This window comes from Lynx rufus, unplaced genomic scaffold (assembly GCF_022079265.1).
Source record: "Lynx rufus isolate CCGP_SWC_20201006 ecotype Redwood Valley unplaced genomic scaffold, mLynRuf1.p SCAF_26, whole genome shotgun sequence".
In the NCBI taxonomy this organism is placed as follows: Eukaryota; Metazoa; Chordata; class Mammalia; order Carnivora; family Felidae; genus Lynx; species Lynx rufus.
The window spans coordinates 8330565-8348834 of record NW_025814841.1 but is presented as its reverse complement, the minus strand read 5'-3'; the positions used below and the strand labels follow the sequence as shown (position 1 = coordinate 8348834).

The window sequence follows — 18270 nt, the reverse complement described above, 5'->3', positions numbered from 1 at the left end:
AAGTGGATGCTGCTGTTCTATTCTTTTTTTTTTTTTTTAATGTTTATTTATTTTTGAGAGAGACAGATACAGAATGCAAGTGGGTTGGGGCAGAGAGAGAGGGAGGCACAGAATTTGAAGCAGGCACCAGGCTCTGAGCTGCCAGCACAGAGCCTGATGTGGGGTTCAAACTCACAAGCTGTGAGATCATGACCTGAGCCGAAGTCAGACGCTCAACCAACTGAGCCACCCAGGCGCCCCTGTTCTTTACCTAGTTCAAAAGGTTCTCAAGTAGACTGATTTGAAGTTCCCTTATTAAACAGGGGCAGGGAGAGGGAGGAAGCTTCTGAGAAATGCTCAGGTGGAGGCTGTATCATCATCTGTAGGGAAGTGAATTTTCCAAAGCACCCCTGCATTTCTCCCCACACCCATGCTGAGAATTACTGCTCCAGTGAATCGTTTAAAGGGGATTTGCCACTCTAAGACATTAAGGACCACAGCCTGACAAGCTTAGAGTTCGAACCATAAGGAAATCAGCAGAAAGTCCCCATTTCTTTTCCAAAAACAGAACCTCTAGGATATAGTCTCAGGCCAATTAATAGGCAAAATCTCTTTCTTTGAGTCATTACCAAACTAACATGAAATACAACAACACCTTTCTTTAGATGGAAGTGAAAATAAAGGGCCTGATACGTGCATACCATACATACACACATGTAACATCAAGAAGTATCCCATTTTTTACTCAACATTTCACTTAATGTAACATTCTTCTACATCTGTTCAACTCCTTGTATTTTACTTAACACTGTGATCTACATGAGAAATGCCTAAACTCCAGTGACAAAGCAACTCTTGTAAACTCCTTATCAATCTTGTAATCTACTTTAAAAATAACTGCTTGTCAACGGTGCCTTCTGGACCTTATCTCACAAATTCTATTGTTAACACCATCCATTCCATTTTTAAGTCATCATCCAACATATCATGTGTGGAGTGTTTGCCTTGTTCTCTTACTTGAAAACAATAAGCACCAAATCTTTTACTGTATAAATATTTAAACATTCATTCAAGTGCCTGTATAATAGTTCAGTAAACCATACCAGCTAAGTTAAAACCAGCTTTATAAAAATCATTGGTTAATTAGAGATTAAGAACTACATGGAATGTGTAGTGTTTGTTGTATAATTAATAAACTGCCAAAATGCATGCTTACATCTTGAATGCTATAGATAAGTTAGTATAACCTGAATAAGAAAAGTCTTATATGCCTGCAATTTATATAGATAACCTATATCAAACTTTGGGTTGACTTTGTCAGAAATGAATGCAAATTTTGTAAATATATTCCACTTTTATGAAAAATACAGTATTGCTTTAAGGATGTAATTTGGCCTTGAACATCAAGAGACAGTAGTTCTATGAGTATTCAGCTGTCTTATTTTAAAACTGTATATGTAATCCAATTTTAAGCCAATCTGCAAGAGAATCCCAAAAGAATGTACAGTATAAAGACAAACTATGAAAGATTTTGAGCCTTCAATGTGGATGTTTCTGAGAGAAAATGACTACCGATTTAAAAATTTGCTAAAAATGTTGGCAATGTAGAGATACACTTTTACCTGTGTAGGAGGAATTCAGATCCATTATCACTGCTCTTGTGCGCATGTGTGTACACTGTATTGGGGGAAAACTGACAAATGATCTCAAGATGGAAGCGACTGCCTGAGAACATAATCGAAAGCAAAGCATGTGAATACTGTTCAAACTAGGACTCTGTTAAGACTTTAAATTTTTTTCTTATGATTCCAATTAAAAACAACAAAAAAGAACGTAATAGTTTTACTCAGAAATGCTAGGTCAGTTCCAAAGAATTAAGGATTATTTGAAAAAAAAAAAAAAAAACAACAACCAAAAACCTGATGTGATTTTTAATTTGTCCACAATACTTCGAGTACTCCCCTCGAAAGGTGGAACCTAATTCCCCTCACCCTGACTGTGGACAGGACTCAGTAACATATACCTAAATCGATGGGATGGCTTTGGAGCAGTACAGCGAGTAGAAGCTGGAAGCACTTTGAAGAGACTATTAGAACCAGCCCACAGAGCCATGAAAGGCTGTTAGAAGACTGATCATCATTAAGGAGGAAGGGAAGATAAATGTCTGGAAGCTTGAAGAAAAGATATTCTTATTACACTGTGGCAGAAAATTTAGGACACTGTCATCTACAGTAACCAGGAAGTAAAAAATGTACCTGTTAAACTGGGTATATCATCTAGCTAAGGAGATTTCTAGGCAGAGTGTTAAGGTGATGCCTGGTTTCTTTTTACTGCTTATAACAAAATGCACAAGGAGAGAGAAAAGCTTAAGAAAGAGTAACTAAAAAAGGAATCAGGACTCGTTGGTTTAGTAAGTCCCTAGCCTCTACAGACAGTAAACAATGCTACAATTATGAAAAAGCTTCCAAGCAAACATCAAATCCAAGGTACCGTCAGAAAAAATTGTCTAAAAATCAAGCTGCACTGGTGACCTTAAAATCCTTTACTAAGACTTCAGAAAGAGCTAAATACGTAATAGGGCTTTTATGAAGCTTAAAGGCATTGTCCCATAGCAGCCTTAGGAGAGAACATGGTAAAGAAGCAATTATTTCAACAAAATGTAGGGGTGTCGCCTGGTCTAATGGAGTGAACCACAATAAGATTTATAGGGTGCCCACACAATTGTTTTTTGGCAGAAACACCACCACCAGTTTTTTGGTCTCACTAGGACAAAGCACAAAATGAAAAGAGGATTCTGGAGTCTCAAACTTCTACAGGCAGGAAGGGGCTGAGAAAATAATTTAGTTCAAAACATAGGCTGTCTTCCTATGAAAAAGGAAGAAAGACACAGAGAACAGAAGCAAGAACTCAGAGGGCACAGCAAAGAGTCATTGAGAAACGGGGCCGGAATAGAACTGAAATAATCAAATAGAACTTCTAACACTTTCTTGGCTGGATTCCAAAATTGCCATGGACTGCTAATTATTGTGCCTCCTGTCCTCACTCTTTGAAAACAACCATCTATAGTGATAGTCTTATGCCTGACCCAGCACTGTATTTTGGGTATGTGGGGGGCAGATAACTAACCTTTAGTTTGCCAGTCTTCAAACTGAGATAAGCTAGACTGAAGGATTCTCATCTCTTTCCAAATGTGATCTAGAAGACAAAATACTGAACTGGGAGCTGATAATGTAAAGGGATAATACTCAGAGTGAAGAAGAGACAGTTATCAAGAAGTAGTAAGTATATTCCACATGGGCAAAGAATGTAAATAATTTGTAGCCAAAGGACACTTTGTATTAGTTTTAAAACATGCCCATAAATTCCCTGAAATTCTCCCTGAAAAGGTAGGGTCTAATTCTCTGCTTAAGTTTGGGGCAGACTAAGTGACTTGTTTTTATTTTTTAATTGAGGTGAACTTCAAGTAACATAAAAATATTTTAAAGTGTACAATCAGTGACATTTAGTGCATTCACAAGGTTGTTCAACCATTATCTTGATCAGGTATCAAAATATTTTCATCACCCCCCACCCCAAAAAACACTTCACTCATCAAGCAATCATTCCCCATCTCCCCTACTTCCCTGCCCCCTCCCCCACCCCCTGGCCAGTCTCTGGCAAGCACTAATCTGATTTTTGTCTCTAAAGATTTACCTGTTTCAGATCATTCATATGATACAACATGACTTTTTATGTGTGGCTTCTTTCACTTGGTATAAGGTTTCCATGCTGTAGCATGTATCCCTATTTTATTTCTTTTTATGGCTAAATAATACTCCATTGTGTCTATATACCACAATTAACCTACTTTTGTCTACTGTGAATGGTATTGGGAACATTCATGTACAAGTATTTATTTGAGTACCTGTTTTCAATTCTTCTGGATATATACTTAGAAGTGGAATTGCTAGATCATATGGTAATTCTATGTCTAATGTTTTAAGTAACTACCAAACTATTTTCCACAGCAGCTGTACCATTTCACATTTCCATCAGCAATGTATGAGGGTTCCAATTTCTCCATATCCTTATCAACAGTGGTTATTTTCCTGGCTTTTGTTTAATCACAGCACACCTAGTGAGTGTGAAGCAACATCTCATGGTGAATTTGACTTGCATTTCCCTAATGACTAATGTTGCTGACCCTCATTTCATGTGCTTGTTGGCCATCTGTGTATTTTTGGAGAAATGTCTACTTAAATTCTTTCCTTAGTTTTCAATTAGGTCTTTTTGTTGTTGAGGTGCCACGGTTCTTTATATATTTTCAATGCTAGATCCTTACCAGTTATATAATTTATGAATATTTTCTCCCATTCCATAGCATGTCTTTTCATATCTTGATGATATCCTTTGATATACAGAGTTTTAAATTTTGATAAATTTCAATTTTTCTATTTTTTTTCTTTATTACTCGTGATTTGGTTTTCTAAGAATCCACTGCCAAATCCAAAGTCAGGTAGATTACTTGTTTTCTCCTAAGCGTTTTAACATTTTAGCTCTTATATTTGGTTTGCTGATCCATCCAATTAGATCTTATATTAAAAGGCCTTTGTATATGATGAAAGGTAGGGGTCCAAGTTCACTTTTTTACATGGCTATCCAGTTGTCCCACTACCATTTGTTAAAGAGATGGTTCTTTTTCCACCAAAGGGTCTCCACACCTTTGTTGAAAATCAACTGGCCATGGACATATGGGTTTTTCTGGACTCTCAATTCTAATCCATTGGTCTATATGTCTATCCTTATGCCAGTATCACATTTGATTACTACAGCATTATGCTAAGTTTTGAAATTGGGAAGTGAGTATTCCAACTTTGTTCTTCTTTTTCAATACTGTTTTAGCTATTTGGGGTCCCTTTGATCCATCTGAATTTGAGGATAGGTTTTCGCATTTTGCAAAAAGGACCACTGATATCTTGATAGGGACTGGATTAATCTGTGAATCACTTTGGGGAATACTGTTATCTTAACAATAGTAAGTCCTCCAACCCATTTATACGGGATATCCTTCCATTGATTTAGGTACTCTTTAATTTCTTTCAGCAATGTTTTGTACTTTTCACTCTACAAATCTTTTACCTCCTTGCTTAAATTTATTCTCAGGTGGGGCACCTGGGTGTCTCAGTCAGTTAAGGATCCAACTCTGGCTCAAATCATGATCTCGCAGTCTGTGAGTTCAAGCCCTACACTGGACTCTGTGCTGACAGCTCAGAGCCTGGAGCCTGCTTCAGATTCTGTGTCTCCCTCTCTTTCTGCCCCTCCCTCACTCCTGCTCTCTCTCTCTCTCTCTCTCAAAATAAACATTAAAAATTTTTTTTTAATTTATTATCAAATATTTCATTCTTTTGGATACTATGGTAAATAGAACTGTTTATTTAATTTCCTTTTTCCGTCACTTATTGCTGGTACATAAAAACATAACTGATTTTTGCATGTTGATTTTATACCCTCCAACTGTGCTGAACTTGTTTATTAGCTCTACTAAATTTAGCTGTTTTTTACAGACACCATCCAGGAAGCTGCTCTAGTTCAACAGAGCCAAAACAAAGGCAAGCCTCTGTGCTAGTCCCTCAGGGAACCACCAGACAGGTCAAAATGCAAAGCCACGATTTTTTGAGCACAAGCTTCTTATTGCTCTCCCCTACCATCTCTCTCCACTGCTGTTCCCACGGCTGCTGCTGAGCTACAATATGGGGGCTGGGGGGGGGGGGCGACGGTGGTGCTGGGTGGCTCCGTTGGTTAAGTGTCGGACTTCGGCTCAGGTCATGATCTCGCGGTCTGCAAGTTCGAGCCCCGTGTCGGGCTCTGTGCTGACAGCTCAGAGCCTGGAGCCTGCTTCAGATTCTGTGTCTCCCTCTCTCTCTGCCCCGCCCCCACTCACACTCTGTCTCTCAACAAAAATTAACATTAAAAAGAAAATTTTTTTAAGAAAAAGAAATAGAAAATGGGGGATGGCAGGCGTGTAGACAAAAATGCCACAACACTATCTTACCAAAATTTAGTAGCCTCCTTCTTCAGTAAGCACTGTCCTGGTTGCTGTAAGTTTTTTTATTCGATTTCAGTGTTTTGAAAAAGTTGATTTGTCAGTTATTTTTCCAACTTAATGGCTGTTTCTGCGGAGGCACAGATTCTTAGAGCTCCCTACTCCACCATTTCTATGACCAGTAACTTCTCTTAACAAACAGAATGTGGCAGAAGTGACAGTATGTAACTCCCAAGAGTAGGTCATAAAAAGCATTGAGATTTCCTCCCTGTTCTTTCTCTTGGATCACTTCCTCTGAGAGAAGCCAGTTTCCATGCTGTGAAGACTCTCAAGTAGCCCTAGAGAGAGTCCACACAGTGAGGAACTGAAGCAGCCCCAGGACAGCCACATGAGTGAGCTACCTTAGAACTCCAGTTCTTGTCAAGCCTTCAGTTGACTGCAGTTCTCACTAAACTTAGACTGCAACCTCATGAGAAACCCTGACAATCATCTAACTAAGCCACTTCTGAAATAACTGATCTACAGATACCATGAAATAGTAAATGTGTATTGTGGTAGGCTGCTAAGTTTTGGGACACACGATATTTAAAGCTGAGCCTCAAAAGGTGAGAAGAACCAAGTGACTTGAGTTCTTGGGAAGAAGAATGTTTCAAGCAGAGGGAGGAAAGGTTTCTGGCACATTAAAAATAAAAAATTTGAAAGAAGATCAATGTGGCTGGAGCTCAGTGGAGAAGAAGAAAATGAAGACAGATGACTCAAGTGGCAGAAAGTAACCTAAGTGACTAGCGTAAGGTCTTAAAACCAGTAAAAACTGGTAAGCCCTGGAGTAATCAATGTTTCCCTATCCATCAAAAGTGTAAACTGTTCTACAGTTAAGTACAGGAAGACAGAACTAAGCAAAACAATCACTTGTCCATTGACAGATAATTGGAGGCAGTCCACCAGCCCAGCACCCATAAGAAAACTGCACAAGGTGAAAGAAAGGCAGATGGGTACCACCACAGAAGGGCAAAAAACAGACATTTTTGTGAATATAAACTTATCAGAAATTGTACAACTTTGATAATCCAATGTTGCTTATTTTTGAAGTAATAAACATTTGATTAAAAAGTGAGAATAAAGTATTAGTGATGAACATGGGAGCATACAAGTACAAGACCTAGTTTTATTCTTGGTTCCTCATTAGCTTTATGAACTTTGGTAAATCACTTCTCTCCTAACCCAATCTCCCTCGTCTGCAAAATGGGATAATAACATATATAGTACATGACCAATCTTCCTTTTTTAAAGATCAAATGAAATAATACATGACAAAAGTACTTTTAAAATTAAAAAAAAATCTAGAAAAAAATTAACATTTACAAATGTTAACTGGAGAAAAATCAGTAACTATATCTATTATCACACAGGAACCCAGGGTGGGAGCTATAAAGCCCTTTGAAAACAAGAACCAAGGTCTTTACCTCATTCCATAGTACTTAACTTTAATAGAATGGATACACAATCCCAAAGGAACAAAACACAAAACAAAACAAACAAACAAACAAAAACTTGGGGCACTGGGTAGCTAAATCAGTTAAGTGTGTGACTCTTGATTTTGGCTCAGGTCATGATCTCATGGTTGTTGAGTTCAAGCCCCGCCTTGGGTTCTGCAGTGTGGAGCCTGCTTGAGATTGTCCCTCTTCCTCTCTCTCTGTCCTTCCCCTACTCATGCTCTCTCTCTCTCTCTCTCTCTCTCTAAGTAAATAAATTAAAAAAACAAAAACCTTTAAAGAGATGTTATTTACAATTCTGAATGGCAAATTCATTAGTAAAAATCTTACATCTGGAATATAAGCTCAAAACATCTGTCTCACAAGGCAGTCCACAGCCACTGCCAAATGAATAACCGATGTAGTTGCAAATCTAAAAAATATGATCGTAAATCAGCTCTGCAAAGATGCATATTTGTCCTTGTCCTCAGCTACCACATGATACAAGTTTTAATAACTGGTGAAACGGGTAAAAGAATTTCAAAAGAAATCCCAATTGGATAACCAGTCTCTGAAACTAAAACTAAATGTAATTAGCAAAATAATACTATTTGTAGACAATTAAAACTATAAGATTAAAAAAGTATATAGGAAAATGCAGATATTATCAATGACATTTCAATCACTAAAAAAATAAAATGATATTTGTGCTTTCAGATTTTACAACTATCTGAATACCATGAGGTATTCATCTCTGGATCTTAAACCAGAAAAAAATTTATAATTTGAAATAAGAAAAACATCATTAGTGAAGAACATAAGCATTAAACATTATAAAATGTGAGACATAATTATTTTGGTATTAAGATGCACTGATGCATGAATATAAAGTAAATGGGATAAACGGGTAGGTTCTTATATGGTCCTCCTGCTTTCTCTAGCAACCCATCTTCTACTGTGGTACCCTTTATTTACAGCATAATTGATAGCCAGTTGAAAGAAAGTTCTAGAAGATATGACACAAAATTGACCAAATATGACACTGAGTGTCACCTAGATACTAGATACTATACTCTAATTCTTAAGACATCAGGAAAGGATAGCAAACATTTGATGCAAACAAAATATATTTTGAAATTTAATAAACAAACACATCTCCTTGTATAATAAAATAAGTGCTATTGACATATTTAAAGAAAAAAACCCCAAATTTATAGAAAAATGACTTGGAAGGAAAAAAATCAACTTTTTGAGGGTAATTACGAACCGAATTTTCTTCTTCCTCTTCCAGTTCTCGCTGTTGCTCTTCATGTCTTTTAGCTTTGATCTCCATAGCTTCTGTGATCAGGTCTCTTAAAATTGATACAGGCTTTGCATGCTTGATAAAAGGGTGCTGGAAAAGTAAAATTCAACGGTATAAATTCCAAAGATTTCTCTGAATTATATCTAAAATATGTTAAAACAACACATAAATGCTAATCAGGATCACAGGCTTCAATTGTTCTTTCAACTAAAATTAAATGTATATATTAAGAAAAGAGAATATTCCAGCTGCTTTAGAAATAAAGATTTTGTTTTTGGGTTTACTTGCTTTTGGAAAACCATTAAGGCACACACAAAACATGCAATCCTGTTAATAAAACTACATTACATTACCCTTAAAAATATAATTGTCCAGGGGCTCCTGCATGGCTCAGTTGGTTAAGCATCTGACTTTGGCTCAGGTCATGATCTCATGGTTCAGAAGTTTGAGCTATGAGTCAGGCTCTGTGCTGACAGCTCAGAGCCTGCAGCCTGTTTCAGACTCCTCTCTCTCTGCCTCTCACCGCTCATTCTCTGTCTTTCTCTCTCTCTCTCTCTCAAAAATAAATAAACATTAAAAAAAATTTAAAAATATAACTGTCCAGGGGTGCCTGGGTGGCTCAGTCGGTTAAGCAACGGACTTCGGCTCAGGTCATGATCTCACAGTTCGTGGTTTCGAGCCCCGCATCGGGCTCTGTGATGACAGCTCAGAGCCTGGAGCCTGCTTCCGATTCTGTGTCTTCCTCTCTCTCTGCTCCTCCCCCTGCTTGCAGCCTGCCTCCCTCTCTCTCTCAAAAATAAACATTAAAAAAAAAATTAAAAAAATATGTATGTATAATTGTCCAAAGGAAGTGTAGATTAGATAGCGAAAAAGATAAAGAATTTTTTAATAGGTTGGTGATGATCAGTTACTAGAGGGGAAGTGGGTGGGGGGCAATGGCTTAACAGGTGATGGGGATTAAGGAGTGCACTTGTAATGAGCTCTGGGTGTTATACAAAAATGCTGAATCACTATATTTTACATCCGAAACGAATTATTACACTGTATGTTAACTAACTGTAATTTAAACAAAAACTTGAAAAAATTTTAATTAATTAAAAATTCTCATAAAAAATAAGAGATTGGTGATTATATTACATATGAAAATAAAATTATTTTGGTAATACATACAAATTTTAATTAATCTTCATAAACTGACAGCCAGAATCAGTGGTCAAAAGGAGGGCAACTATTCTGTTACTTCTTTTACATATTTTTTACTTTATTATGTTTTGAATAATATAATCATCTCCAATGGAGAAACAGTAATAAAGGAAATATTTTTCAGAAAATAAATACTGTCTCACTTCTATGCTATGTATAAAACACCTTTTAACTTCTTTTTTTATAGCATCTTGATCTAGTGAAAATATCTGAGTTTGCTACATTTCTGGTAAATAGAAGGGAAACCACCAGGATAGACCTGGGTTTTCAATGACTTTTTTATTGGGGAAAGGGAAGAGTGTGAGAGAAAGTAGGGGACAGGTTACAAATACAATTTGAGATAAATAACCTTATTTTGAGGCAGCAATACAGTTTCAAAATGTTAATTTTCATATTACATATCCATAGATAGTTATTTTAATAAAGATCAACAGAACATAAAAATATTCTTAAAGACAAAAAAATAGTGCTAAAGAAGAAATTATACACATTTAGAATAGAATTTAAAAAAATAAAATGGTGAACATATCATTTGGGAAAACTATATGGAAGAATTTTGCCAGATTACAGAAATACTAGAATTGATGGCAAAGAACCAATAAATTCTTCTATAACAGCTATAAACTAATCGCCAGATAAATTAAGAGCTAGTAACATAACTGCAGTGCAGATTCCCAGTCATCCACTAAAACAGAGTTGGGATTGGATGTATGGCAACCCAGCTAGATCCTACATTTCTCAGTCTCCCCCTTTCAGTTGGTTGTGACTGTGTGACTAAGCTCTCATGAATGGGTTGTGAGTACAAGTGGTGTGTTCCACTCTAAGATCTGATCCTTATGCACTCTTCCGTGAGTTCGTCTCTTTCTACGAAGCTGGAAAACAAATACAGTGTCTCAGAGGATGGTGGAGCTGTGAGCAGGAAGGAACCCCAGTTCGACTCTAAAAATTTTGAGAACACTTGTGGAAAGGTCTCAAAAAGTAATAATTGAAGATATGTTCTTTGCTCTTAAGCAACTTATCATCTAGAATAAGAAATAAAAGATACATATAGAAAATTACAATGTGACATACAAGTTACATTCATGATGGTTTGATGCAGACTATATGATTTATGATTAAGAAATGTAAGAGCAGAAGAAAAGGTAATGTGACGATCTCAGATACCTCACACAGAAGAAACAGACCATTTTAGGGAGGAGGACAAGTATGAACAATATGAACAAACACACAAAGATAAGAGATGTATGCCAGAACACAGTAGGAAGATCCACCTAGCCAAAACCGAAACACTATTTAGAGAAATGGGGTTCCGGGAATTTAGAACCAGAAAACAGTGGGACAAGAAGGATAAATGCTAAAAATGAGATGCCTGGATTCTGTCTGAGAGCCACTTCAATTACATAAGCAAGAAAATAATGTAAGGAAAAGAATGTCTTTGACAGCATAATCTTGCAGTAGAGTTTAGACATGAAATAGAGTGGGAAGAGACTATAATAACAAAAGTGTAAATTATTTTTTTTTATTTTTAAAAAAAAATTTTTTTTTCAACGTTTATTTATTTTTGGGACAGAGAGAGACAGAGCATGAACGGGGGAGGGGCAGAGAGAGAGGGAGACACAGAATCGGAAACAGGTTCCAGGCTCTGAGCCGTCAGCCCAGAGCCCGACGCGGGGCTCGAACTCACGGACCGCGAGATCGTGACCTGGCTGAAGTCGGACGCTTAACCGACTGCGCCACCCAGGCGCCCCAGAAGTGTAAATTATTAAGAACATGGGTGAAAAAAAGTGAGGGGAAATAGTGAATCTCACAGAAGAACTCTTAAAAAGGATTTAGTGACCAATATTAACAGAAGTGGAAGAAGACCAACAGTACAAAAAACTGAGAACTAGTAGAATTATTCTTCTTTATTTTTTTTTAATGTTTATTTATTTAGAGACAGAGAGCGCACAAGTGGGGGAGGGGCAGAGAGAGAGGGAGACATGGAATTCGAAGCAGGTTCCAGGCTCTGAGCTGTCAGCACAGAGCCCAACGAACCCAGGCACCATGAGATCATGACCTGAGCCAAAGTCAGACACCCAACTGACTGAGCCACCAAGGCGCCCCAGAATTGTTCTTCTTTAAAAAGGCACAGATGGGACACCTGAGTGGCTCAGTCGGTTAAGCATTCGACTTCAGCCCAAGTCATGAACTCACAGTTTGTGAGTTCGAGCCCCGTGTCAGGCTCTGTGCTATAGCTCAGAGCCTGCAGCCTGCTTCAGATTCTGTGTCTCCCTCTCTCTGCCCCTATGCCACTCAGGTTCTGTTTCTGTCTCTCAAAAGAAAAAATAAATAAAAAAAAATAAATGTTAAAAAAATTTTTTTAAAGGCACAGAAATTTCAAATTGTATTATACTTTATCTTCTCAGGGAAAATTATTAGCCAATCCTGCAAGCCACAGTTTTATCTTTAAAAAATACCAAAGTACATATATGATTCATCCAATCTACTTCAACTTTATTTTCATGAAGTTTATTCAGTATTATGTTACTATTAGTCTATAGGGCTCAACATTCTTAATCTCAAAATCTCAGCATATCTGATTTCACTTGCACTCATGTCTTCTCTACATAACTGCTACAGGTATAATTTTGACCAACAAAGAGGAACTGGCTAAAAAAGTTAAAAGGGTACTTGAGGAACAAGGCCATATTATTTGAGGATTCTTGACAGTCAGAAGAGAAATTTTATCAAACACTGGCTGATTTAAGTTTACTTATTTATTCTGAGAGACAGAAAGAGCACAAGCAGGGAAGGGCAGAGAGGGAGGGAGGGAGGGAGAGAGAGAGAGAGAGAGAAAGAGAGAGGGAGAGAGAGGGAGAGAGAGAGAATAGCAAGCAGACTCAACACTGTCAGTGCAGAGCCCAATGTGGGGCTCGAACTCACAAACCATGAGATCACGACCTAAGCCAAAGTCAGACGCGCAACCAACTAAGCCACATAGGTGCCCCTGGCTGATTTTTAAAGACTGTTTTTCAAGGCTTTTTTAAAGTAGCAGGTAGTGGGGTGCCTGGATGGCTCAGTCTGTTGAGCATCCAACTGTTGATTTTGGCTCAGGTCATGATCCTAGGGAAGTGGGTCAAGCTCCACATCAGGCTCCATGCTGAGTGTGGCCTGCTTAAGATTCTCTCTCTTTGTCCCACGGCCTCCTCCCCCTCTCTAAAAAATAAAATAAAAATAAAGTAGCAGATGGTAAAATTAAAAATGCAAAGCAACATAATAACTACAAATACCAGAGAAAACAAGTTGACAAAAGTAAAACATGACAACTGTGATTTAAATTTTATTAAGATACACCAATGTAAATAAATGGGTTGAATTTCCATTTATTAAATAGTATTGTAGTTAAGCACTAAAAGACACTTAGTTTACAAGATAAATTCAACTACATACTTTCTAAATGAGATATATTTATAATAAGTCTAACTCATGTTTCTATAAGAGGCATACTAAGAAAAACTTGGGTTAAAAGTCAAAGATAGGCAATGAAATAGTAGTCAAACACAAAAATGTATCAAGAATAAAATGGTCCAAATAAAATAGAAGTGAAGGCTCAAACAGTACATGATGAAACAGTCATTTAATGTTTATAAGGGACGTAATATAAAGAAACATAGTTATAAACTTAATACAACATTATGATTCAAAACAATTTTAGAGAATTAAGTTCTAAATAAATAAGACATAGGAAATAGTGGGGCTTTTTTGGTCACTGAGAAAATAGACAAAAAAAATTTAAAAACTTTCTGAATATTATAATCAGATTGAATCAACAGAAAAATTAGTAAAAAGAAGCTACATCTTTTTGTTAAATGCCTAGAGAAGCATGTGGTACTACTCTAAGAATAGGAAGAGCAATGAAACAAAATATAATGTCCCCAGAAATAGAATATAATACACAAAATAAACAGTCATACTATGAAGATAGCATTTTCAATCACTGAGCAAAAATAACTTTAAACTGGTGCTGAGATAATGCCTGTCTTTTGTGGGAAAATTTAAACTAGATCTTTATCACAGAAACACGAAAATAAATTCCAGATAGATGAAAGGAGGTGAAAGTTAAAAAAACAGAAACACAGAGAACAAGAGGGTAATATATGAGAATATTTATATGTTCAATCCAATGCCATAAAACAAAAGAAAAAGATGATTTGGATACATATAACTTAAAAATGCATAAATGACAAAAAATATGAATTAAAAAGTTTATTTGTAACATTTATATCAGACAAGAAGGTGATCACAAGAGTTTTTAAAAGAATCAGGAAGAAAAAGATAAGCACACCAAATTCTAAAAGACTATTTTGAAATGCATCTAAAGGAAAATCAAAACTAAAAAAGGGTGAGGGGCACCTGGTTGGCTCATTTGGTTAAACATCCAACTTTGGCTCAGGTCATGACTTCATGGCTCCTGAGTTCGAGTCCCACATCAGGCTCTGTGCTAATAGCTCAGAGCCTGGAGCTTGCTTCAGTTTTTGTGTCTCTGTCTCTCTGCTCCTCCCCTGCTCACACTCTGTCTCTCTCTCTCTCAAAAATAAACATTAAAAAAAATGTTTTTTAACTAAAAAAGGGTGAGAATTCATAAAACACCTGAACTAATGTTGTAGTGACAGGAAATACCCCAAATCAACCTACCACATTCTTGATCATGTATCTTTAAAATAAGGCTGCCTGAACATTACCTCTTTTAAAATCTGAGATAGTGCCTCTTAAATTTTGTTCATGTTCTGAATTACCAATTTCTGAACTGACAGAATTCAAATTAGTGATTTATTCAAAAAAACTTCATAGCAAACAAGAATTTAAAGTGAATTGAAGAAGAGACTTCTGCTTCTGGACAAAATGAATAAACATACTTTTCCCTGTAACTCTCCATTAAAGCACAATTAAAACACTGGACAAAACATAGGAAGATTCTGAAAGATGGAGAGAAGGTGGCAAAATGGGTAGGGACTCTGGAATTTGGGGTAGAACACAGCTTTGAGTTCCATGCTTTTCTGTTTTACCTCACTTATCCCAGATCAGGTACTAGAGAAGCCAGCACAACTAAGAAATACCAATGGACACAAGTGAAAAAAACAAAAACAAAAACCCTACAAAAGCCTGCTCTCTCAAGCCAAGAGATCAGGAAAGGACAGCTAACAAGACAAAAGTTTTAGGTAACAACCAATCTAGTCCAGCCAAACACTACACAGAAAACACTGACACCTCCCCCACCAGCAAAGGCTGAATGAGGAACCTAGACTTCCAACCTCTGGAGGCTGTCCAATCCTTCTACTGAGGTGGTATCAGAGAAGGCCAAGTATCAGGCTAGGGCTTTCACTTCTATCAGGCCGTATAACAAAATGTCAGCCACCCTGCCAGTGTGAAGTGTCTGCGGAGACTGTGTTGCAGGCTGGACTTATACCCCTACCAGGCAATAATGAAACAAACAAACAAAAAAAAAAAACAAAAAAAAACCCATCCCATCCCTGCTGGAGTGGAATCAGACGGAGGCCCACTGGAGAGTCAGAACTTTCATCACCAGCAAGCTATAATGAGGCCCTGCAGTTCTAGGAGAGGCCACTAGATGCGCCCCAGCCCTCCCCTGTTCAGTAATAAGGGACCCCAGCACACACATGTCAAAGGAGACCAAGTCGGGGTACCAGACTTCTACTGCTACCTGGCAGAAATGAGATGGGGCCCCTTTCCCTCACTGAAGCAGCATCAGAGGACACCTGTTAGAAAATTTAAATAAGATCTACACTCTCACCATAATACCCAAAATGTCCCAGTTCCAAATGAAAAACACTCACCATACCAACAAGCAGGAAAATCTCAACTAAAATGGGAAAAGACAGTCAACAGACAGCAACATCAAGATGACACGGCTGTCAGAATTACGTAACAAGGATTTTAAGGCAGTCATCACAAAAATGCTTCAACAAGTAATTACAAACATGCTTGTAAACAAATGAAAAATTGGAAAGTCTCCAGAAAGAAATAGAAGATATAAAAGAGAAACAAATGAAAAAGTTAGAATTGAAAAATACAGTAATGACAATAAACTCAATGAATGGGCTCATCAGCAGATGAGGACAGAGGGATGAATCAGTGAATTGTAATATAAAACAGTGGAAAGTACACAATGTGAACAACAGAAAGAAAACAGACTAGCATAAAAATGAACAGAATCTCAGGGATCTGTAAGACTAAAACAAAATGTCTAACATTTGTATCAATGGAGTCATAATAAAGAGAAGAGAAAGAGGGTAGGACTGAAAAAACATTAGAAAAAATAATGACCAAAAACTTTCCTAAACTAGTAAGAGATAAAAACCTACAGATTTAAGAAGGTAAACAAACCCCCAACAGGATAAACCCAAAGAAATTCATACCTAGACACATAATTAGACCTGTGAAAATTAGGACAAAGAAAAAAAATCTTGAAAACAGCAAGGGGTAAAACAATCCAACAAAGAAACAGTAGAGTGCTCATAAGAAACTGTGATATCAGAGGAAATGGCACAATATTTTTCAAGTGCTGAAAGGAAAAAAAAAAAAAAAAAACACCTGTCAACCAAGAATTCTATAGCTAGTGAAAATATCCTGCAGGAAAGAAAAGGAAATCCATATATTCTCATATGAAGGAAAACTAAGAGAATTTCTTACTGCAGACCTACCTTAAAAGAATGGCTTACAGGAAGTCCTCTAGACACAAAGGAAGTAATAAAAGAAGGGACTGTGAAACATTAGGAGAAAGAACAATGGAAAGAGCAAAAATAGGGTAAATACAACAGATTACCCTTATTCTCTTGAGTTTTCTCAATTGTTTAAAGGTTAAAGCAAATATTTTACCACTGTTTGACACAGATCTCTATGTATAAAGAGAAAATATTTTGACTATTATAAATGGGAGGGACAGCAAGGTAAAGTTCTACTCCTCAGCTGAACTGGTGAAATGGAAGAATAAGTCACGTTCCATGGGAGTTCACAGAGTAACCCATGACATCATCTGTTCTAGCCAAGCTCAGGGGTCAATTCAAATAATGGCAGATCTCAGTCAACCTCACAGTCTCACAGAAATACATCCTGGGGCAGGAGCTGACTTCAGGTTCTAGGCTGCCCACCAGCAGATACAAGGACCATCTTGAGATCTGGAACTTTAGTGCCACTAGGCTGAACTTGAACCCTGTCCTTTAATATCTTTGGGGTTTCAATCTCCTCATCTTTTAAAAACTACTAGGATTTCACTAATAATTTCAAAGGATCCTTTCAGTCTATGATTCTTTTAAGCTTACACAATTATTTATATTGTGCCCTGGAGAAAAAAACACTATAAAAAATTCAGCATGAATTTCTTAAAAACTGTTTATCAGGGTCTAGAAATCAACATGGTATAATCTGTACATGTAGGCTGTAGATGTGTCCACTAAAACTTGGTAATAAGACTGTCCTCTGAGAGTTATAATTCAACTCGTAATATGTAAGACATATGCAAAACTCCTTTAAAAGACAGAATGGATTCCAGGCATCTAGCAAATAAGACTCAAATGAGACTAATGAGACTCACGATAATTATTCTATCTGATATACATGTATTAAGTACTGGATACCAGTAAATGATATGCACTTTTGGGAACACTGAGGAATGACAACTAGCCTTAACAAGGATGAGACAGGAAGGCTTCCTGGAGGAGTACCTAATTTGAATTAGAAATAATTAGAGAAGAGTAAGAAGGAAACTTTTGGTGAAGGGGGTTTTTAACCAGGAGGGTTGGGGGAAACAGTGTGAAAAAAGGTACAGAGGATTGAAAGAGCATGGTCTGTATAATAAACTACAAGTCCATTATTTCAAAATTTATAGAGGAGAAAAAGAGAGGTAGCAAAGGGCAGTTACAAGGCTAGACAAGCAAGGGCACATTATAACAAAGGGCCTTGAATGGTTAACAATAGCACAATAGGAAAAAAAAAATCAAGAAAGCAAATATTGGCTCATATGCACTATACAGTTCTTGTTATAAAGAAGGATGGTTAAGCCAAACCCAACTAGAGGCTAGACGGTAGCAGAGCTTGTTAATGTAGCCCATCTAGGCCAACTTTTTGGGCAGAAAAGAGTGGAAAAAGAGTGGAGCTGGGGGACAAATGGAATAAACCCACAACAGTCACTTTCACTGTGTGATCTTCAGTGAGTCGTTTAACCTTTTGGGGCTTCAAGACCTTCATCCACAAAATAAGGGAATTATACTAGAGTATTTCTCAACTGCTTTTCT

The 18270-nt window shown here is 37.1% G+C and overlaps 1 protein-coding gene across 1 annotated transcript in view; it reads right to left on the bottom strand.

Moving 5' to 3' along the window:
• STK3 (serine/threonine kinase 3) overlaps positions 1-18270 on the bottom strand; it is a 291291-nt gene that overhangs the window by 125334 nt on the left and 147687 nt on the right. Inside the window, 1 exon segment of the mRNA XM_047088960.1 lies at positions 8741-8866. Coding sequence (XP_046944916.1) covers positions 8741-8866 — 126 coding nt within the window.